This window comes from Leucoraja erinacea, chromosome 3, assembly GCF_028641065.1.
Source record: "Leucoraja erinacea ecotype New England chromosome 3, Leri_hhj_1, whole genome shotgun sequence".
NCBI lineage: Eukaryota > Metazoa > Chordata > Chondrichthyes > Rajiformes > Rajidae > Leucoraja > Leucoraja erinaceus.
The window spans coordinates 102,603,106-102,627,727 of NC_073379.1; the positions used below are offsets into that span (position 1 = coordinate 102,603,106).

The window sequence follows — 24,622 nt, forward strand, 5'->3', positions numbered from 1 at the left end:
GCCCCCTCTGTTCTTCCTGAAGTCAACAATTATTTATTTCGTCTTCTTAGAGTTGAGGACGAGGTTATTATTGGCACACCAGGCTGCCAGGTTCTGGACCTCCTCCCTATAGGCTGATTCGTTGTTGTCGCTGATCAGTCCTGCCACCGTGGTGTTCGTAATATTCCAGACCTTGACTCTGGATGCACATTTGGCCTTGCTCCTAGCCCCTCTGCACTGACAATATATCTGGCCCACACATAAAGCCCCATATCTGACCCACTGGACTTAACCTATTATGTTCAAGTCCACAGGTGCTTATCTGATGCAGCAATCTTTTATGGGGCACTTCACGGACCGAATTTTGTATAACAAAATTTGCTACATCTATTGGCTTCCTTGTTATCTAACATGCTGGTTACTTTGTCAAAGAAGTCATCAATTGGTTGAACACAATTTCTCATCCATAAAATTATACTCACTCAGTTGAATTCTGTTACCATTTCCTTCATTTTCCTAACAAACTGTCCTGATGTCATTTTCACCCCCAATCTTTTCAGTATTTTGCCGTCTTCCTCTCAGCTGGGACTTTTCCGAAATGCGAAGTCCAATAACAATATAAACAATAATATTCCATTTAATGTGATCTTGAGAGTACATAATATTTTCTGTCGTATTCATAATACAACAATGATAAAAAGATCTTTGTTTTAATTGCACTTATGCATACATTATTATATTACAGTTAATATGTACCGAGGGCAAATTTTTGTTCCAATGCTCCCCATTCCCAATTACTTTTGCATTGAAGTGATTGAAATCCAAGTGAAGTTTAAATGGCATCAGAAAAATAAAACCTCCGGAATGGATGACATTCATTACGTGGTTGGTTGGAGTCAGTATCAGCACAATTACTATATTAAACTTTGAATCTTCAGATGTCCTAGTTCAAGCTAAAACTAAACACAAATAATAACCTCCTCACACATTCCGCTGCAAGTATCTCTGTCACTCCTTTAAAATATGCCCCTTCTTTGAACAAGCTCTTAAACATCACATCTGAATCAGTTCCCATCTGATTACATTCCTTGAGGATGTTCATCTACGTGTTCAATTAATAAATCAACGAGATTGGGGACATTTCTATTCAATCTGTCAAAGGAATTTTGGGGGGGAGGGTTTTGAAATAGTCAGTGAGGTAAACAAACATTATAGTTGAGTGGCAAATGACAATAGTGCTACCTTCCCAATATTTAACTGAAAGAAATAATGGGTTGTCGGGGCTGTATGTTGTGACAAACAGCCTGAAACCTTGCATGTCATTTTGATATGACACTTATCCCATCCCCCTGGATATTCCGGATTAATGAATCAAGGTTTTGTCAACTAATTACAAATCAGGCTAATTACAAATCAATAACATTAGCCAACTCCGAAACACGAAGTGCTGAGCATTGGGATCCCGACATCTCGGACAACTGGCCTCAGTTCCCTGCTCACATCTGGCAGTGCCCTCCGCCTGCCAGGAGCCTCGGAGCGTTTTTGAAAGTGGGAGGGCTGAGCAATCACTGATCACTGGCCTTGGGGGTACCAGGCGAGGCAGTGGAGCGACCGAGTGGAGGGAGGGGGTGTCCCCCCACCCATGGTAGGGACTTTTTGAAATTTTATGTATTAAAATCATGTTTTAGTGCATTGTAGAAGTATGATTTCAATGTTTTTTGTTTGAAGTATTTTTAAGGTATCTTTTTAAGGGGTAACTTTTTCCACACAAAGGGTGATGGGTGTATGGAACAAGCTGCCAGAGGAGGTAGTTCAGACAGGGACTATCCCAACATTTAAGAAACAGTTAGACTGATACATGGATAGGACCGGTTTTGAGGGATATGGACCAAAAGCAGGTAGTATAGCTGGGACATGTTGGCGGGTGTGGGCAAGTTGGGCCGAAGGGCCTGTTTTCACATAGTATCACTCTATGACTACATTATACCTCCACCATGCATGAATGCTTCAAAATCAAGTGGTTGAATTTTATTGCCATATATTCAAGCATAGAAACATAGAAAATAGCTGCAGGAATAGGCCGTTCTGCCCTTAGAGCCAACACTGCCATTCAATATGATCATGGCTGTTCATCTGGAGAAAATCAGTATCTCTTTCCTGAATGGCGGTGCATGCTCGAAGGGCCGAATGGCCTACTCCTGCACCTAATTTCTATGTTTCTAAGCTTACAGTAATCACCAAAATAATTTTGTTTTTTAGGGTATCATAAGGATTCATAAGAATTCATAAATTTGTGGTAATGGATTTCTTTACATGTAGTGGTGGGCATTGCGATGGAAGTGTGGGATTTCCCCAAATCCCTTGATTTTACTAGCCCGAAGAGCTAAATATAACTTTCTCTTGAAAACATCCAATGAACTGGCCTCCAATGCGTTCTGTGGCAGAAAATTCCACAGATTCACAACTCTCTGTGTGAAGAAAGTTTGTTGTCATCTCTGTCCTAAATAGCCTACCCCTTATTCTTAAACTGTGAACCCTGGTTCTGAACTCCACCAACATCAGGAACATTTTTCCTGCAGTTACAGTAAGTGAAAATCTAGCAGGCAAGCAGGATGCTTTCTCCAACCACCCCCATTTCAAGGCCACTGTCTTCCACTGCTTCTACCCAGTGCTTGGTACCTAATTCCAGCAGCCACTGTTTGTTCTCCAGGATGCACCAGGCCGCAGCCTGGTTCATGCTGGTCACCAGGACGAATTTAGCACAGAGACTCTCGCGGCGCAATGTTTCCGACGCCTACGACAGCCCGGGACTCTTGCACTGAAACTGATCCATGGCCGGAGCTGCAGCGAGCGACTCGCCAACCCGGCAAACACTCGCCAGCCCCAGTTCTCCGTCCGCATCTGCCCCCGCCGCTGCTTCTGCTTCTATCCCTCCCTCTGCCCCGGCTCTCCAACATCCACGACCAGGTTACACAGAGCACAGCAGCGCCTCGTACAAAGCCGGAGATATTGAAGGATAAGGATAAAGGGGGAATCTTTTAGGACTGAGATGAGAAAAACATTTTTTACACAGAGAGTGGTGAATCTCTGGAATTCTCTGCCGCAGAATGTAGTTGAGGCCAGTTCATTGGCTATATTTAAGAGGGAGTTAGATGTGGCCCTTGTGGCTAAAGGGATCAGGGGGTATGGAGAGAAAGCAGGCACAGGATACTGAGTTGGATGATCAGCCATGATCATATTGAATGGCGGTGCAGGCTCGAAGGGCCGAATGGCCTACTCCTGCACCTATTTTCTATGTTTCTATGTTTCTTAGAGTTCAAGTTCAAGTGAGCTTATTGTCATGTGTCCCTGATAGGACAATGGAATTCTTGCTTTGCTTCAGCACACAACATAGTAGGCATTTACTACAAAACAGATCAGTGTGCTGGATAGGCTGGCTCTTTTTTCAATGGAGTGTAGGAGGCAGAAGGGAGACCATAAATCGTGATAGGCATAGATAAGGTATTTTTCCCCAGTGTTGAGGAATCTCAAAACTAAAGGGCATAGAAAGGTATCTGAGTGGCAACATTTCCAAACTTTTTCACTAGTGGCATGTTGGGTGCATAGAATGAAAAGGCAGAGGAAGTTGTCGTGTTAGGTACAATGTTTAAAAAAGTTCAGCCAGGCACATGAATAGGAAAGGTTTAGAAGGATATGAGCCAATCAGAGGCAAATGGGACTAGCTCAGGTAGACAATTTGGTCAATATGGGCAAAATAAGCCAAAGGGTCTATTTCTGTGCTGTATAACTCTATGGCTCTTTGGACAAGATGGATGCGTAAATGCTTTTCACTTAACTGCCTAATATCACCATCATTCTGGAATATCAAAAATGAATTTGCCGATCCTAAAAATCCGAAATAAAAACAGAAAAGGCCGGAATGAATACGCCACAGTCGCTACAGACTTCATAAAGGAATGTGTGGAGGACTGCATCCCAACAAAAACCTTCCGAGTGTTTCCTAACCAGAAGCCTTGGATGAACCATGAGATCCGCATTCTTCTGAAGACCAGATCTCGGACATTCAGGTCTGGAGATACAGAGGTCTACAAGAAGTCCAGATACAACCTTGGTAAGGCCATCAAAAAGGCAAAAAGGGACCTGCTCCAAGCTGGAGGATGAGACGGATGTTCGGCAACTGTGGTGAGGCTTGAATGCAATCACCTCCTACAAGGCGAAATCAGGAGGCAGCTCAAATGTCAGCAAAGCATCACTCCCTGATGAGCTCAATGCGCTTTGATAGGGAGAACACTGATGTGCCTTCCCGAGCCCCCATTCGCCGTGATGATATTTCGGGTCACAGTGACCGAAGTCAGAAGATCCTTCAGAGAGCTGAACCCTCGGAAAGCATTTGGACCTGATGGTATACCTGGGTGTGTTTTAAAAACCTGTGCGGACCAACTGGCTGGAGTTTTTACGGACATTTTCAACGTATCACTTCTGAGGTTCCCATCTGCTTTAAAAGGGCATTAATAATACTGGTGCCCAAGAAGAGCAAGGTGACGTGCCTCAATGACTATCGACCAGTGGCATTAACGTCTGTGGTGATGAGAGGCTGATCATGGCGCAAATCAACTCATACCTTGTCAAAAACCTGGACCCACTGCAGTTCCCTACCGCCACAACAGATCAACGGTGGATGCGATCTCACTGGCTCTCCACTCTGCTCTGGACGACTTGGAAAACAAAAACTCATATGTCAGGCTGTTATTCATTGGCTACGGCTTGGCAATTAATACCATCATCCCCTCCAAGCTGGTTACCAAGCTCTCAGATCTGGGTCTCTGCGCATCCCTCTGCAATTGGATCCTCGACTTCCTCATTCACAGACCACAGTCTGTCCGTATTGGTGGAAATGTGTCATCGTCGATAACAATCAGCATGGGAGCACCTCACGGCTGCGTGCTCAGCCCTCTGCTGTACTCACTCTATACTCATGACTGCGTAGCCGGATATAGTGTGAACTCCATCATCAAGTTCGCCGACGACACCACAGTTGTGGGACGTATCACTGATGGGGACGAGTCAGAGTATAGAAGTGAGATCGACCGACTGACCAAATGGTGCCAGCACAATAACCTGGCTCTCAACACCAGCAAAACCAAGAAATTGATTGTGGACTTCGGAAGGGGGCTCACAGTCCCGTTTATATCAATGGAAAGAGTCAAGAACTTCAAATTCCTGGGCGTGCATATTTCCGAAGATCTCTCCTGGTCCCAGAACACTGATGCAATCATAAAGAAAGCACATTAGCGCCTCTACTTCCTGAGAAGATTACAGAGAGTCGGTATGTCAAGGAGGACTCTCTCGAACTTCTACAGGTACACAGTAGAGAACATGCTGACCGGTTGCATCGTGGCTTGGTATGAGAACCTGAGCATCCAGGAGTGGAAAAGGCTGCAAAAAGTTGTAAACACTGCCCAGTCCATCATAGGCTCTGACCTCCCCACCATCGAGGGGATCTATTGCAGTCGCTGCCTCAAAAAGGCTGCCAACATCATCAAGGACCCACACCATCCTGGCCACACACTCATCTCTCCGCTGCCATCAGGTAGAAGGTACAGGAGCCTGAAATCTGCAACATCCAGGTTCAAGAACAGCTACTTCCCCACAGCCATCAGACTATTAAACACAACTTCAAACCAACTCTGAACTATAACATCCTATTACACTTTATCTGTTTATTTATGTGTGTGTATATATATATTCTATGGTATATGGACACACTGATCTGATCTGTTTTTATGCCTACAATATTCTGTTGTGCTGCAGCAAGCAAGAATGTCATTGTCCTGTCTGGGACAAATACACTCTCTTGACTTGACTTGACTTTAAACACAATGTATGTCACACAGCACCAGACACCCGGTCTGTATTATTGGTACTGAAGTAGTGTTGAAGAGCTTCAAGTACCTAGGCCTAAATGTTACCAACAATTTGGCCAAGTCCCACCTCAGTAATGATATGGCCAAGAAACTATACCAATGGCTCTACTGCTTTGAGGCGAAGGAAATCCGGCAGATCTCTAATGATTCTTACCGATTTCTACTGAAATACATAGAAACACATCTTCTGGGGATGCATCACAGCTTCGAATGGCATTTGGTATGCTCAATATCACGAAATTGCAGAGTGTTATGAACGCAGCCTTGTCCATCATGTTATCCAACCGCTGACCTCCTCCAGACTCCCCACCCCACCCAGCTCCATCTTTGCCTTTTGTCTCGGGAAAGCAGGCGACATAATCAAAGTCCGCTTGCACCCTGTCATTCTCTGTTCTCTCCTCTCCTGTCTGGTAGAAGGTACAGAAGTCCAAAAACTATGTACACTAGATTCAAGAATGGTATCTTCCCTGCTGTGATCCAACTTGAACAAACTTTTTCATCCAGAGAGTTGTGAATCTGTGGAATTCCCAGGCACAGAAGGCAGTGGAGGCCAATTCACTGGATGTTTTCAAGAGAGAGTTAGATATAGCTCTTAGAGCTAACGGAATCAAGGGATATGGGAAGCAAGCAGGAACAGGGTACTGATTTTGGATGATCAGCCATGATCATATTGAATGGCGATGCTGGCTCGATGGGCCGAATGGCCTACTCCTGCATCTATTTTTTGTTTCTATGAACCTCTCATATACTATGGAAAAATTGCTGATCTTCCATTTAACATCATGATGGCTCTTGCACTTTTTTTTAATAATGCACACTTTCTCTGTACATAAATCTCTATATTCTCACTATTTATTTTCTCTTTTACAGTACCTGATGTATGTATAATATGATTTGCCTTAATAGCATGCAAACAAAGTTTTTCACTATATTTCGGTACACATGGCAATAATAAACCAATACCAACATTAATGATTTTTCTATTTCCAGTATCTAAATCTAATCACTTGAAAGTTAAAGCTTCACGCATGTCATTTATTTCAAAGGCAAAGTAACTAACTATTTAGCTGCCAACTTTCACAGTTGTTTGTCTTTCTCAGTGTTCATTGCTGCAGATCCAGCTTCCTTGAATCAGATTAACTGAAGCATAACAACACTAACAAGCTGTAGTTTTAAAATGTGTCACTTAGTTCTCTGTCATTTTACAAGCCACTAGTTTTCAATTAAACACGCTGCTATGACAGACAGTGTAGAAAAATAATTTGTATTATATAGTGTCAGATATGAAATAAATTGGCAGGTATTGGCAGAATATAACTGTAGTTTGGGAAGTGGTAATAAATCTCTTCCAAACCATACACTTTCCTTTGTGACTGATGACATTCAGTAGGCATATAGACAAGCAACCAGTCTGCTTCTCATTCACTGTCAATATTGTTCATAAGTTGGATGCTAGGTATTGAGTTGTAACTAAATGACCAATTGGGTTCGAGATGGCTTGCATTTGGTGTCTTCTGACAACCTGTGCATTTGTTTTGTCTCATGGGAAAGGAAGGCCTCATGGTCCCTTGTTGACATTAAATGGGAATGAGTAAATTAATAAATTGTCATTTATCGATCTCTATAATTATAAAACTCTGATCTTGGATGTGTGTGTGTGTGTGTGTGTTGTATGTGTATAATTACATCTTCTCAAATAAAACGACACAGGAACGGTAAAATTTTTACATATTCCGGTAGAGATTTATCCCGTGGACTCCGAAATCGTCTTATCTGAAAAATTCATTCATTATTTCTTGAGTTATTAAACAAAATGTTCTCAAATCTGAAGAAACTGAAAAAAACCCAGCTGGCTTTGACTGATGTCGTCTCAATGGATCTGCCTGCCTGCCATTCTTGCTTGCGCTGGAGTGACGTCACCCATCCCCCCCTCCACCCCCCCCCCCCCCCCATTATTCAAGTCCCCCCCGAAAACTACAGATCCCTGAAGACTGGGCGGTCTGTGTTCCACTTGCTGTGAGTGAAGAATGAGTTTCCTGTAAGGACTCCATTCACTACCAATTCCTCCGTCTACGCTGCATCTGCACCCAGAATGAGCTGTTCCAGACCAGGGCATCGGAGATGTCCTCATTCGTTAAGGAACGGGGGTTCCCCTCTTCTATTATAGATGAGGCTCTCACCAGGGTATCCCGCAGCTCCGCTCTCACTCCCCATCTCCCTACTCGTAACAAGGACAGAGTCTCACTTTTCCTCACCTTCCACCCTACCAGCCATCGCATACGACATATAATCCTCCGACATTTTCGCCACCTCCAACAAGATCCCACCACTGGCTACATCTCCCCATCTTCTCCCCTTTCTGCTTTCCGCAGAGACCATTCCCTCCGTAAATCCCTGGTCAATTCGTCCCATCCCACCCAAACCACCCCCTACCCGGGTACTTTCCCTTGCAACCGCAGGAATGCTACAGTTGTCACTTTACCTCCCCTCTCAACTCCATCCAAGGACCCAAGCAGTCTTTCCAGGTGGGCCAGAGGTTCACCTGCACCTCCTCCAACCTCATCTACTGCATCCGCTGTTCCAGGCGTCAACTTCTCTATATCGGTGAGACCAAGCACAGGCTTGGCGATCACTTCGCCCAACACCTCCGCTCTGTTTGCACTAACCAACCTGATCTCCCGGTGGCTCAGCACTTCAACTGCCTTCAACTGAAATCTGACCTTTCTGTCCTGGGCCTCTTCCATTGCCAGAGTGAGGCCCAGCTCAAATTGGAGGAACAGCATCTCATATTTCACTTGGGTAGTTTACACCCCAGTGGTATGTACATCGACCTCCAATTTCAAATAGTCCTTGCTTTTTCCCTCCTTCCCCTCCCCCCTTCCCATCTCTCCCACGAGCCTACTGTCTCCACGTCTTCTTCCCCCCCCCCCGCCACATCAGTCTGAAGAAGAGTCTCGACCCAAAATGTCGCCTATTCCTTCCCTCCATAGATGCTGCCTCACCTGCTGAGTTTCTCCAGCATTTTTGTCTACCTTCCATTTTTCCAGCATCTGCACTTCTTTCTAAAGGGCCTGTCCCACGAGCATGCGACCTGCATGCGGCAAGCGCGACCAAACCGGAAGCGGGGGCCGCGCAGAGGTCGAGTGATCCCCGTACAGGGCCGGTCCCACCAGCATGCGACCTGCATGCGGCGAGCGCGACCAAACCGGAAGCGGGGGGCCGCGCGGAGGTCGAGTGAGTGACGTGAAGTTCGAGCTAATGCGGGAAGTTTGCGCGTGACGTACGGCGTCAAGACGCTGCGTACAGTGTCAAGACGCTGCATACTGCGTCGAGACGCTGCGCACACCCATCGAGGCGGTGCGTACGGCGTTGAGGTGGCTGCGGGCCGGCAGGCCATTGCCGCGTGGAATTTTTGAACACGGTCCGTTTTTCGGAGGATGTCGGGACTAGTTCCGCACAACTCCATACGGCTCCGGCGATCGAAGTGCGACCAGCCCCACAAGGCCGTACGGTTCAAGCGACCACGTTAGGTCGCGCTTGCCGCATGCAGTCGCATGATTGTGGGACAGGCCCTTTAAACATCACTGTGCATCTATAGCTTCCGCTATGACATCACAATTGCTACATTGTTGCAATCTCGACACTCAGTCTAGCCAGGCTGACTGCACTAGAAATGTTGCTATCCCTTTGTTTAATCCTGGCAGCATGGAGGGAGGGTTTTAAAATCACTGCACTGCATTTTGAATAAGGTGAACTGAGCAGCCCCTGTGCAGTTTGGGGCTATGGGTGAGTGCTGGAATCTTGCCTTGGGGGAACGGGTTGCGTTGGGGAAATGGGTGAGTGGTGTGCAATATTGCCTTGGGGAACGGGTTGCGTTGGGGGACCAGTCCTCCCGTGGGGGCTAATGGTGAGTGGTCTAATATTACCTTGGGGGCCAGGCCTCCCATGTGACAGGGACCCAACAGGTCCCAGTTGCTCTAGTACATTTATAAAATCCTTCCAGTTTACTGCAGAGACTGTAGCTTCAGTTTCCACGAGAAGCACTCATTAAGCAAATTATGGCATTTCTCAGTTATGCCGGTAGGTGCTTCACCACAATACCACAGAATCCTCTGTCTTGGTAGAGTCGGCAAGCGGAAAAATGTCTGCACCCATCTGCCTTCTCAAAATGACAGGTTATTTTTATATGCATAGTAATAGCAGAAGAAAATCCTGCCAAAAGTAACATAGATTGGTGATTGGCAGTAAAGGGCCTGTCCCGCTTGGGCCGTCATTTACGCGACAGTCCTGTAGTGACTGACGCGCACGTCATCATTGCGTCCGCACAGCTGCCTGGAGCACGTGATGTCATTTGAAGATGGACACAAAATGCAGGAGTAACTCGGCAGGACCGGCAGCATCTCTGGAGAGAAGGAATGGATAATGTTTCTGTTCACTCAGTCTGAAGAAGGGTTTCGGCCCGAAACGTTGCCTATCTCCTTCGCTCCACAGATGCTGCTGCACCCGCTGAGTTTCTCCAGCATTTTTGTGTACCTTCGAGTTTCCAGCATCTGCAGTTCCTTCTTAAACGCTTGAATGAGCCAAGTGGGACAGGCCCTAAAGGAGTAAAAGGAGTGATAATTTGGGGGTGGAGCAGCTTTAACATACACTTGTCAATTTGCTTCTTGCTTCATTATTAAACTAATCTTGTCCCTTTTAGGTATTCTATTATGCAAAGATTAGAATTTGAGGTAGAATTAAAAATACAAATTAATATATAAACAGCACTCTTCTTCCATATAATGCTGAATGATTTTTTCAAGTATCATTGAAGTAGTTTTGAGGGTGTGGTAACATGTTTTCTGAGACTTTTCTGAGATTTTGAGTGTTATTTGTTGTACTCTCATAACATTCAAGACATTCATGTATTTGTTCAGATTACAGGTTATCATTCCTATGGAAATCTGAATACCTAATTTTGGATACATTTCCTATTAAACAGATACATTCACAAATCTAATATCAGCCAGAATATTGTTAATAAGATTTGGGATTCCCAGGTGAATGAGGAAATATCATCTTTTTACACTGATAAACCCCATTCTTTCCATGGCAGAGCTGGATCTTGCTGTGGTTCTCCAGTGTTTATGCTTGGGAATCTGTTCTTGGATCCTATATCTGGATGGCCCAGGATCTGCTAGTCCATTGGTTTCAACAGTAATTGTAGAGCTGTAGGAAGAATTATAAGGAGGAGGTAAGTTTTATGTGCATTGGTTAATGTATTAATTAATTAACTGTATAGTTAAATGATTTAGTTGACTTACCTCCTTAGTTGATTAAATGGTTTAGTTGACTTACCTTAGTTGACTATTAAAAATGAAATGTGAATATAAAACACCGAGATGAGAAGAACTTTTTTCACACAGAGAGTGGTGAATCTCTGGAACTCTCTGCCACAGAGGGTAATCGAGGCCAGTTCATTGGCTATATTTAAGAGGGAGTTAGATGTGGCCCTTGTGGCTAAGGGGATCAGAGGGTATGGAGAGAAGGCAGGTATGGGATACTGAGTTGGATGATCAGCCATGATCATATTGAATGGCGGTGCAGGCTCGAAGGGCCGAATGGCCTACTCCTGCACCTAATTTCTATGTTTCTATGTCTATGTTTCTAAAACATAAAATGAATAGTTTTCAAATATTTCTGAATGTCATAAATATTTAACACATTTAAAAATCCTGGTAGTTTTAAATACTAACAAGTAGGAGGCAACTGGGAGCAGAGCTTTTCTGGTTGTCAAAGACTTTCAAAGAGGTTTCTTTAATGAGATTTGTTCTGGGTTGTGGTGGCCAAGATACCAAGAACATTTCACAGGCATATACCAGTAACATCCAGGCCATCATTGTGGATTGAATTATCTGGAAATAACTTCAATCTTCATTAATATGTGTTTAACCTGCACTGTACAATAACAGCAAAGGAGAAACTCTAATAATCAGGCATATTTGGGACATTTGTGATTGCAAAATAGCCGATTTTCTGGATTATTGGTTGTTATTTCTATTAGTACTTCAATGCATCTTTTGTTCATATTTTTATTAAATGTTGCACAGTATAATAACAAACTGTACTGTGATCCAAATTGAAAGAGATTGTAGAAACTGGTTCCTGGTGGGTGGAAAGAGAATGCCAGAACTGGGGCCCCAGAAAGTGGAAAGAGAGCACAGGGACTGGGGATGCAGTGTTTTTAAAGGGAACAAGGAAACTGGGACACTGGAAGGGAAGTGAGGCCCTGATGTGTGGAAAAGGACAGCATCATCTGGCAGCCAGGTGAGTGGAATGGGACAGCAAACATTACCTTGTGAACCAGTTGCTGAACCATCAAGATTTCAGAATGGTCAAATAGTGGATATTGGAGCTTTACTGTATTGCAAATGATCAGTTAATACATGCCTTAAACTTAGTAGGCATACAATAGCTGTGTACAAATTAAAGTTAATTTTGCAATTATTTTAGACTTATTTTCTTTTAGCTGCAACCATTGAAACATGTTGAACAGGTATTGGCAGCTCCCCGAGGTGACCATTGATTATCTTGAAGACACACATTTTCTAAGGCTATTTGAGGAAATCACATGTTTTGCTTAATGTTCATACACATTTTTTTCATGATTGAAGAACAATCATTAGTTTAACCTTTGGCTGATTTTCCTTCGTCCCTGATAAAAGTGCAGAGGCCAGATATTGTGTGAGCTGAGATTAATTAACTTAATGCAGGAAGACTCTTCATCCTGCCGCCTTCATGGTATGTATTGTTCAGAACCACAGTAATTAGTAATACTTCAAACAATCTGGAAAACCTTAGTTTTTTATTATAAAATCTGTTTTTATTATAAATCCTTCTTTTTGTTATACAGAGCCTCATGATTATGGAGTAAACAATTTAAACTGTGACCTTAATTTATTTCGGCTCTAAACCAAAATTATGTACAACATCTGGTCATTATTGGCCCACACCAGGAAATACCTAAGAATGTTGTGTTATTGTAAAAAGTAATGTCCTATGGTAATTTCCCACATATGCCTTGTGCACTCAAGATGAACCAATGTTACCCACATCTTGAGAAAACTGCTTCCAGTGTCTGGCGTTAGTACTCTACAGCTGACTCATGTAGGAATAGTTTATATTAACTAACTTCATGCATTGCTACTTTCTCTGTAGAAACACAACTTCACTTGACAGCTTTGCTAAAATTAAGATCTCACTGTGACAGGTATTAACTTTTAGCCCACCACATCAAAGTGCTTAAATTCTTATCTTTAGCTAAGTTATAGAATTACATTCATTTTTGCAGTGTAAGCAGATTGCATTGTTAGCTTATTGCAGTATTAAGCATAATCACCATGAGCAGCTTTTAGCACGTGCCATATTTGATTTGATTTTGATCAAATGATTAGCATGATTTGTTTTTGTCTTAGTGTTTCTGCTTTCACTTATTATTTTATAAGACTTTTCCTAAAAGCACATTTGTTTAATCTACTGTAGAACTTTAACCAAATTGACTGTTGGAACTCCATATCCATCTCCAACTCCTCCTTAGCCCTTTTTACTGTTTCTCCCACCTTACTCCTGTGCCCCACAGAGTGACTGAAAAACTGATGAACTTATACGTCAGTTATGAATATGTAGCAACATTGGGTTTCCAGTACATGACATATATTCTTAAACGACAAATTTAATGATTTCCAGGAACATACAACACAGTTTTAATAACCATTGGTCTGAAATACGGTTTGTGTCACAATTACATATTAATTATATAGGCAGATAGGTACTAAGTGAATGATCGAGAATTTGCTGATAAGTTATTGTAGATACTTAGAATTGGACTTTCCATTAAAATTATCCTCATGTGTTTCTGTTATGCAGAGATGATAGAAAGTACTAGCTACATTTCAGAACAGAGCATTAAAACTACTTGGATTTGCTTGCGAGGTTGGTGAATGCGAGACATGCTGACAAAAGAGCACTTACCCATGGCAGAGCACTTTGTATCAAGATAATTTTCTTCTTGGCCTGTCATGACCTTTCTGACCGTTTTCTTATACAAAAGGCAGTGGACTGAAAGCTGCCATTTCAGACTGTGCAATAGACTGCAACTTAGTCTTTTTACTGTTATGGTGGGAGGGGTGGGTATAACGATATAACGACAGGATTCTGAAAACCATCTTGCAAGATTGTAAAAAGTTGCAAAGGGCCCTGGGGAGAATGTTGGATCATGCTGTAAATAATATTGCTAGTCAATCATATCCAAAAAGCAGGAAAATAATATTTTTTTTCCTGAGATTCATTTATATGATTATTTCTGTACCTAAGTGTAATTGTTCATTAGTTATCTCATTTAATTTATAGAGTAAATCTAGCACTAATTACATCTTAAACCTAGTTTCCAAAAGATTCTTTACCTCCTGATACGAGGTAATCTTTTGTAGCTATCGCAAAAAGCACATTTGTTGCTTTATAATATACTAGACCAAGAGAGAGAGAGAGAGAGAGAGAGAGAGAGAGAGAGAGACTTCTGGAGTCACGTCCGAATTTTGTAAACCGAAAACTGTAACATCTACATTGAGGAACAGCTTCTTCCTGACAGCCACCACGCTATTAAACATAACAAATAAGCTCTGAACTACGAAATACTAAATTAAAACACACACACACACACTACTAAAATGGCAAGTAACTTCAGAACGTGTTGAATATACAGTGTGTAAAACAAATCTTTAAAGCCTGCTGTGGAGGCTGTTGCTGAAACAAAATGCTGCTATTAAATAACATCTAACAAACACATACTTACCATAGACAGAGCAGAAAGTCATGAATTATTCAGCAGCGTCTGCACTCTGTGTCTTCTGCAGTCAGCGCCATCTTGTCACCGACCGGAAATGACGTCATCGACGCCATCTTGCCGCTAACGTCACCGACGCCATCTTGCAACCCAGCCAAAATCACAGAATGAGCGTCAATTTTAAAATTAAACACAGTTCTGATCTAATAAAATGTTTATTCACTTTACCCATCCGAAAATTGCCCTTTAAAAATGCCAAGCAATTGCGGGACAAAACATGTTGCAAGCAAGCCGACAAAATACATATCAATTCGCTGAAACCAAGTTTAAAAACGGCAAGCAATTGCGGGACAAAACACGTTGCAAGCAAGCCGACAAAATACACATCAGTTCAGGGAAAACCACATCGAGGGGACTCACCGTGGAGTAGATCCGCAGCTCAGAGAGCCGTGATCCTTTCGCTTCCTGGGTCCGGCAGAAACTGAGTGAGGCACGACACTTCCGGGTGTTATAGTCCCTCCCCCTGCCGCCAGTGGGGGCAGCAGAGAAAATAGGGAATTCTTTAGAAACATTAATAGCTCTCTCATTTTTCATCGACAGGAAAAATCCTCCGCACGGAGGAGGGCTCTGAGCGAGGTGGCCAAAAATGACGGCCGTAGGTGGCTGTGTTCTCTCGGAAATCGCAGCACAGTAGGCCAAAAGCGGTCAAGATCAGAGATTTAGTAATATAGATTGTGGGCGGAAGGAAAAACGTTCAGTAAAGTTAGTCCCTGGTGAGATAGGAATTTACAGTCCAAATGGCCTCTGGGAAGAAACTCCTTCTCAACCTCTCCGTTCTCACAGCATGGCAACGGAGGCGTTTGCCTGACCGTAGCAGCTGGAACAGTCCATTGCAGGGGTGGAAGGGGTCTCCCATGATTTTATTGGCTCTGGAGTTGCACCTCCTGATGTATAGTTCCTGCAGGGGGGCGAGTGAAGTTCCCATAGTGCGTTCAGCCGAACGCACTACTCTCTGCAGAGCCTTCTTGTCCTGGGCAGAGCAATTCCCAAACCAGATGGTAATATTTCCGGACAAGATGCTTTCCACAGCCGCTGAGTAGAAGCACTGGAGGATCCTCGGAGACACTCTGAATTTCCTCAATTGCCTGAGGTGGTAAAGGCGCTGCCTTGACTTACTCACAAGTGCTGCGGCGGGTGATGTCCATGTCATATCCTCAGAGATGTGGACTCCCAGATATTTGAAACAGCTCACCCTATCCACAGTATCCCCATTTATCCTCAATGGAGTGTACGTCCTCGGATGATGTGCCCTCCTAAAGTCCACGATCAGCTTCTTCATTTTTTTAATGTTCAAGAGGAGGCTGTTGTCCTGGCACCAGAGTGCTAGATCAGCCACCTCCTCCCAGTACTCTAGGGACTAGTGCTTGCCCCCAGATATTTTCAATTAGGATGACATATCTTTAGGTCATGGTTTTGTATTTGCTGACACAAAACTAAGTGAATTAGTGAAGACACAACTAACTGCAGATGCTGAAAACTGGAGCGAAAAACCAGCAGCAAGAGGAATTCCAGACAAGGCAGCATCTGTGGAGCGAAACGGACAGTGACATTTCGAGTCCAGATCTTTTGACCTGAAACGTCAACCATCTATTTCCTTCCATAGTTACAGCCTGGTTCTCTCAGCTCCTCCAGCTGTATGTGTTTTGCAAGTGAAATTGTGATATGGGAGGAGAATAGAAAGGGAATTCAAAATAAAGTTGACAAGCTGAGTGAGTGAGCAAGATTATGGCAGATAAAAAATAATGAGATGTTATCCATTTTGCTGCTCAAGACGGATAAGTGGAGCTTAGTTTAATTATGGAGGGATTGATAATTTAGATGCTCAAAAGGAACCTAAGTATCCTTATGCACAGTGACAGCCAACATTCAGCTGCAACAAGTGATTAGGAAGGCAAATGTTTAAGAAAGAACTGCAGATGCTGGAAAAATCGAAGGTAGACAAAAATGCGGGAGAAACTCAGCGGGTGAGGCAGCATCTATGGAGTGAAGGAATAGGTGACATTTCTTATTACTGAACCGTTGACTAACCTCCTGTGGGGTGGGCTCTTAGAGGTCTCTTTTTCCACAGTTTAGAAGAATGAGAGATCTTTTGAAAAATTAAAACATTTTATAGGTCTTAATAGCCTAGTGGATATTTTTCCGACTGCAGTGTTTAGAATCGGACGACTCAGAATTCCGCATAGTCCATTTAAAGTTAAGTTGGAGAAATTTATTTATGCAGATGTTGGTGAAGTTTTGAATTCTCAATCCTGGAGGAGCTGAGGGGGCTCATGAATTGAGTTCTTCTTCTTCTTATCGAGTCCACACATAAGATTAGAAGTGTTCAGCTAGAGCTGAATACACTTCTCGGCCTCTGCGTACAATGGTGTCTGTCTTGTCGCTTCTTGTGCTTCTTGTGCGTGGTGGTGGAAAGATTGGTGGAAACACGGCCGCGACGTGAACGCTCTTTCCTTGACCCCTGAATTGAGTTAATTTTAGAGAAATATTGAAAGATTTCTGGATATTAAGGAATATGGGAATAGTACAGGACATTGCATTGATGGAATATAAGCCATGAGTTTGATGCATGAATGACCATTCAAAAGGCAAAATGGCTCACTCCTCCCCTTGTTTCTTATTTTATTTTATAAATTCCAAATTTTACACCACATATACTATATATTTCATCAAAGTTATGACAGCGTAAAAGATTCATAGCCCAACAATATGAAATGAAAAAAGATGTTAATAGTTTTATTGTTTCACTCCTAAAAGGTGTAAGCAAAATTCTATAAAATGTAATTTTTTTTCCTTTGTATCATTTTAAAACAGGAAGGATATGGAGTAATAGTTCTAAATACCAATGAAAACTACATAGAAGTGGAGCAGCTACAGAAGCACATGCAGTCACCTACAAATGACATAGATGAGCCAGTGGAAAAGAAAGAGAAGAAGGATGACAGTCAGAAGGAGACAAAGAAACAGCGAGATGTTTATGAAAAATATCGAAATCCTCAAAAGGAAAAAGAGCCAAAGCACATCCCCATCAGGGTTAGTATTTGTTAGTTTTTATTAATAATAGATTTTTTTAATCAATTTGTTTATGCTTACTAGTTAATTAATATTTATAATAGAATAAACAAGAACAATACATCACTGACATTTTATCAATCTCCTTTAGTTCTAATTTTGAAATAAACCTCAAAACATGTTCAAACATTTTAGAAGAAATTAAGTTTAACTTTAATTTAGGTTAGGAAGTGGTGTAACAAAGTGATAATCCAAATTGTACACTGAATTTTCTGGATTGGACTTTCATGTCATGTGTAAAAATACACATTAGTTGTATTATAAATTTCTGCAATTGAAAGCTAATTTTTAGCTAAGAAATGTCATAATGTAATCTACTTTTAATGGCAAGGTTTTACTAAGTCCAAGGAAACTAATATGCAGCAATTCTAAAAGATGTATGATAGCGAAGCTGTAGCACAACAAAGAGAAAATTATTAATATCTTGATAAATATTTATGGTTGAATAGTAGTGGTGCTTTATAATGAGCAAGTGTTTTCCTTGCTCTACCCCATCACTTATTCAGTGCACCCTTACATTTTGTAATGCTAGCAGCATGAGATCGTTATAACAGTCCTGTCCATAGTTCCCCGTTTCTGTAGGGGGCAGAGACAATATTATTCAGGCTTTGACATTAGCGGGTGCCTTGCATCTATACTATGCATTATACATTGCTTCTAGGTTGATGTAATAGCAAAAGGTGGTTAATAGAACAGAGTTCACATTGCATTTGAGAAATGTTCTACAAAATCTTAAAATCCTAAAAATTCATTAAAGCTGTCGTGTTAAGCCAATGGAATCATAGAGCTGTACAGCATACAAACAGGCTCTTCGGCCCACCTTGTCCACATGACCAATTTTGCATATTGGGGTAGTACCATTTGCCTGCATTTGGCTCATAGCCCCGTAAACCCGTCCTTTCCATATAAATCCAAATGACTTTTATAGTTGCTACAAATTCAAGTTTTTTTTAAGCAAGTTCAAAGTATCAATCAGTGACTTCATATATTTAGATACCTCAGGAATCAAGATTATCTAGATTTGAGCTGACATTCAAAATGGAGGGTTCCGCTAGATTTGTGGAATTCTTAAGAGTTCTGGAAATTAAATCAAATATATTTTTCCAAGGCAAAGCCCCCATGGACATGCAAAAGGTAATTGCATTATTGAAGTTTTATGTATGGGACAAGTAGTTTATAAATCAATGTAATGGCAATAATTTCATTCACTGCCATACGGTGCCTTTGTGTTATTACTCGGCCGGATGGATGCATCAGAAATAATTATGGTTAATTGTACAGTTAAGTGTACAGTGACTCAAAATTATCAATCAGTAACTGCTAAGTGTACAGTGTGCAGTATATAGTGGTCCTATGTGGGGAAGCATTTACCAGGGGCCATCAAAAGATAGGAAGCAGATACATGCCAACCTTCTTTGTTGAAGAAAGTGATGAGTATGTTCATATCAGATACTACGTTAAACACATAATCTCTCAGGATATTGTACTTCGAGAATTTACATTATTTACATCTCTTGTTCTTCTTTGTGGATGTTGAAGATGGTAAAAAGTTAAACTGCAAAATGTTATTCTATTAATGTTAACTTTCAAACAGGAAGTATTTCACCAACCTATCCCTAACGGCATCAAATGTGCCAGGCAGGAAGTTGTTTTCTACCGTGTTACATTTTGAGGCTGATATTTTATCATACCTTATTATTATCACATGTGACCTGTCACAGTGAAATTCTTTGTTTTGCATACTATGCACAAAGTATGCAAACAGTAGGCACGTATAGGGTGCTGACTCGAAGTGTTCAATGTAGTCCCAATGGTCCCTCTTTGTTTTCTCAGCGGCCCCACTAAACTGGGTCCCTCTTTGTTCTCGGCGGCTTCCCCACACCGGTTCCCAAGCCATGGTACTTTTTCATATAAAGTGTTGGAATTATGGATGTTTTATTTAGGAAAGTTCATGACTGATTATGTTGCAAAAAGAAAATTCCTCAAGTTATTTGCCTTGGATGACTGAAACTCATTTCTGTATGTCGTATTTGAACATCAAATAATGAGAAAGACCAGACTAGAGAAACCGGATGTTTATTTTTTTGTCCATTTATATTAGAATCATTAAAAAATAGAAAATCGGTGCAGGAGTCGGCCATTCAGCCCTTTGAGCCAGCACCGCCTTTCAATATGATCATGGCTGATCATCCCAACATCAGTACCCCATTCCTGCTTTTTCCCTAGCCCTAAGAGCTAAATCTAACTCTCTCTTGAAAACATCCATTGAAAAAAAAAACGCCTGCGGGCCGGATGAGCGGGTTACAGGCCAAATCCGGGCCGTACGTTGCCGACCCCTGTGTTAGTCCTCATTTGTGTGTCCCCCCCCTCCCCATGTTTCAAAAGCGATTTGGCCCATCTTTTTGGTCTATCTTTCTTGGCTAACAAGCTAACCTTCGGCCTCCAAGATGCAGGTACATTTTCGGGCCTTATTTTAGGGTAAAAAATAGCGTCTTCATTTCCGGGAAATACGGTATTGTAAATAACCGGGAGTCCCAGCACTGTACCTTGCGGCACCCCATTAGTCACTGCTTGCCATTCTGAAATAGACCCATTAATTCCTACTCTTTGCTTCCTGTCTGCCAACCAGTTCTCTATCCATGTCAAAACCCTACCCCCAATATTATGTACTATAATTATGCACTCTAATCTCTTGTGTGGAACCTTGACAAAGGCTTTTTGAAAATCCAAATACACCACATCCACTGGCTCTCCCTGATCCATTCTACTTGTTACAGCCTCAAAAAATTCCAGAAGATTAGTCAAGCATGATTTCCCCTTCATAAATCCATGCTGACTGATCGATCGTGTCACTGCTTGTAAAATATGCTGCTATTACATATTTATGCACACCAGTAGGCGGCACGACTGACGTTGCAGCGGCCTCTGCAGTCCGTCTGTCTTTTTTTTAATTTTTGTCCCATTGAATGTATAGTTTGTTGTGGTTTTATATTGTTTTTAGCCGTGGGGGGTTGCGGGAAACTTTTAATCTCTTCCCTGTTGGGTTATTTTCCCTGTCGGATCCCCGTTGTCGTTGGGGCCTAGCACCGTGGAGTGGCCTCCAACCAGAATGACCTGGGGGCTCCAGTCGCTGAGCCTGCGGACTTGCCATCGTGGGGCTGGCCGGCTTCGGAGCGTGGAGAGCTGTGGTGACGCGTGGCTGCGAACCGACTCCGGAGCTTGGAGGCTCCTGCCGCTGGTCCGGTGGACGGTGACAATGGGAGCTCGCTGGTCCCTGGTGGGAGACCGGTTTTCGGAGCTCCCGCAACGGCAACTTCTCCCGCCCGAGTTGCGGGGTTGAAAATGACCCGGAGCGGGGCCTTACATCACCCGGCACGGCTTTAGCGGCCGCGGGATGCCATCGCCCGCCGGGGGCTCCAACATTAAGAACCGGAGGGGGGCTTTACATCGCCCGCTGGGGGCTCCAACATTAAGACCCGTAGTGGGGCCTTACATCGCCCGGCGCGGCCTTAACGGCCGCGGGTCTTGCCATCACCTGCCGGGTGCTTTAACATCGGTAGTGGAATGGAACACAGGGGAGAGACAAGACTTCCATCACAGTGAGGAGGAGATTCACTGTGATGGATGTTTGTGTAAATTGTGTTGGTTGTGTGTCTTAGTTCTTTTCTTGTTGTATGACTGCAGAAACCAAATTCCGTTTGAACTTCATTTGAGGTTTCAATGACAATAAACAATTTTTGCATGGTAATATTATTTTCCGTTACCAATACATATACAATAAATCCTATATTTTGGGAGAAACGGTGATTTAACCGTCAAGTAATCACTTTAACTCTACTCATTTCTTTTACTACTCAGTTCTTGAGTCTGAAAAATGGTCCTGACCAGATACGTCACCTATCCATTTTCTCCGGAAATGCTGCCTGACCTACAAGGTTACTCCAGCATTTTGTATCTATCTTTGGTATAAACCCGCATCTGCTGTTCCTATTCATTATATTTGTTATTTTCTATTGCTTCTAGTGATGAGCATCCTGATATATTTTTGTTTCATTAAACTTGTCTTCTCTGTAACTCAGATGCTAAGTCTCAGAAGATAATTATTTTCTCATTTATTTGGCTCAAAGTCACCCCTTTCCCAGTGTTTTAGTTTAAAAAGCACATGAAATTGCTGCAAAACCTTCTAATTTGGAGAGCAATGTGCCTTAAAGATTCTGGTCTTTAGGGGTTAATTAGAGCATGAGGAAGCATGGACTGCCTGCAAACTAAGTATTCAGCTACACCATACAAGTTGAAAATTAAGTTCAATTGATTAATGCAGTTCTTTACATGCATTAATAAACTTCTAACTACTTTACCCAACTTTACTTATTTTCGGAACTGCTGCTTTGATGGTTTATGTAGAGTGCCTTACTTTTTAACCTTGTCTATCTCTATAAATGTAATTATTTTACAGATCACAGACCATTGGTTGGTGTAGTGGTAGAAAATCACTTGTTACAGAAATCTTGAACGCATTTAAACAAAATTTCAACACTAATCAATTTACCTATTTTCTACTAGATGGCGGTGGAGGTCGGTTCTCTGGATACTCAAGAGAGAGCTAGATAGGGCTCTTAAAAATAGTGGAGTCAGGGGATATGGGGAGAAGGCAGGAACGGGTACTGATTGGGGATGATCAGCCATGATCACATTGAATTGCGGTGCTGGCTCGAAGGGCCGAATGGCCTACTCCTGCACCTATTGTCTATTGTCTATTAGCCAAATGAAGAAACTCAAAAGGTTTTTGAACCAATAAAATTATCATAGCCTTAGAAAGTCCAAGAAAATGTTTTAAAAAAAGATTTATAATCAACAAGTTCTAAATGTGTGCACAAAACTAAACTTCAGACGTATTACATATTTTACCAAGTTCAAGACTGATCGCCAAGCAAAATAATATCAGCAATGGTAACCACTTTGCTTTTTCATTTCATTCAGTTTGCTTTTGCAAGAAATGGCAACTAACAAATTAATTATGCTTTTTAGCTGAACATTGTTGAAATATGAAATACTATTTTAAGCTCATCCTATGTGATTATCTATCATGCAATATCTAATGCTCAGAATGTCTTCTGAGACAAGACCTCTGAAGTTCAAGGCAGAGGTTTCCTCTTAATCTTCTGCTCAGGTCAACCAAAAAAAAAATTAAGATATGATGCAAGGTCAGAAGAAGAAATTTATATCACAATTGACTACAATGTAATTGTGACATCCTTCTGTAACAATCTTGTTCTGTTTTAACGTTCGTCAATTATTGCTGTAAAGTAATTTAATCTGACAGTGGCAGGGTGTTGTAAGGCTTGCGGAGATGTCAAGAAGACGACCTTTCTGCTCCTGTTCAGCCAAAAGCCATTTTTAACAAGGAATCTAAGAACCATTGCAAGTTCTATTGTACTTTGTTAATTAGTTATTGATTCGAAATAATGCACTACCAAATTTTCTGAGATTAGCTTGATGCCAGAAGGTTGTGCACTGACAGCCTGTTTCAGATAATCTTTATAACAAGTATGCCTCTTTAATGAGATGTTCCATTTACATTTTTGTTCTGATAACTGAGCACAAGATGGAATTATGTATCATTTTTTTTTAAATGGTGCTGCTACTCCTTCCAGTTTAAAATACTTAAAAGTTGGAGTTTATTTTGACTGTTTTTGCCCAAAAAATACTACAAATAAAAACAATTTCTTGAGGTACCTCAACATTACGTGGTCTTTAAGATGCTCCCATTAACCCATCACCAACCTGTAATGATTCTGGTCTAGTTAATCCTCCAAGCTACCTCAGGATGCACACTTGATGTCATCATCTTGCTGGATATATTCATTCAACACAACACCAAATTTTGTTGCCTAATTCCTTCGCACCATAGATGCTGCTGCACCCGCTGAGTTTCTCCAGCACTTTTGTCTATCTTCGATTTTCCAGCATCTGCAGTTCCTTCTTAAGCACCAAATTTCATGTGAGTTTTGGGTTTCTAGATCTACTCTGTTATTCCAAAGCAAAACTAAAAATGGGCATAAACTAATTTTTAGACACCAGCATAACAATTGCATTTTAACATACTGTATCGATGAAGCCGATTCGATATGTACAGGTAGTATGCCATTGAGATCATTCCATGTAGACACAAAAATCTGGAGTAACTCAGTGAATCTGACAGCATCTCTGGAGAAAAGGAATAGATGATGTTTTGTGTCGAGACCCTTCTTCGGTTTAAACCAGCATCTGCAGTTCCTTCTTACACAGAAGATAATTCCATGATACTATTTGTGATCATATGAGGCCAGAAGGACACAGGAATACCAAGTTAGACCCAAACCCATGAAGGCAATAGATTAGCTAACAGCAAATTTATCTTTAGTTGTACAGGTAATGATTAGCCTGTAAGTATGGGCATGTCTGCAGCAAATTAGAGTGGCAAGTGTTAGTTCAGAGAACTTCATGGCTGAAAGTTCTGGAACAAAAGCAACACTTGTGTCTCTCTGTGAAAATGAAAGCAGTGGGATATCAACATGTCATATACATAGCAATGTTAAAAAATTTTGAGATTTAAAAAATCAAGTCTGCAATTTATCCCATCAGATAAAGCATAAAAAGAAGTTTAATTTGACACCTAATTCACTTTCAAATCTTCAGTATTAAAAAGGTTATGGCCATTTTCATACTCGGAAATTAGCATCTTGTTCCCTATTGATTTTCCATTGACTTAACATAAAAGCTGTGATCG

General features: G+C 41.9%; 1 protein-coding gene across 2 annotated transcripts in view; it reads left to right on the top strand.

The window, feature by feature from the left end:
• fam172a (family with sequence similarity 172 member A) overlaps window positions 1-24,622 on the top strand; it is a 430,929-nt gene that overhangs the window by 148,389 nt on the left and 257,918 nt on the right. For both annotated transcript variants that reach the window (XM_055633335.1, XM_055633336.1), the window contains exon 7: window positions 17,596-17,814. In XM_055633335.1, the coding sequence (XP_055489310.1) occupies window positions 17,596-17,814 (219 nt within the window). The remainder of the gene's footprint in view (window positions 1-17,595; window positions 17,815-24,622) is intronic.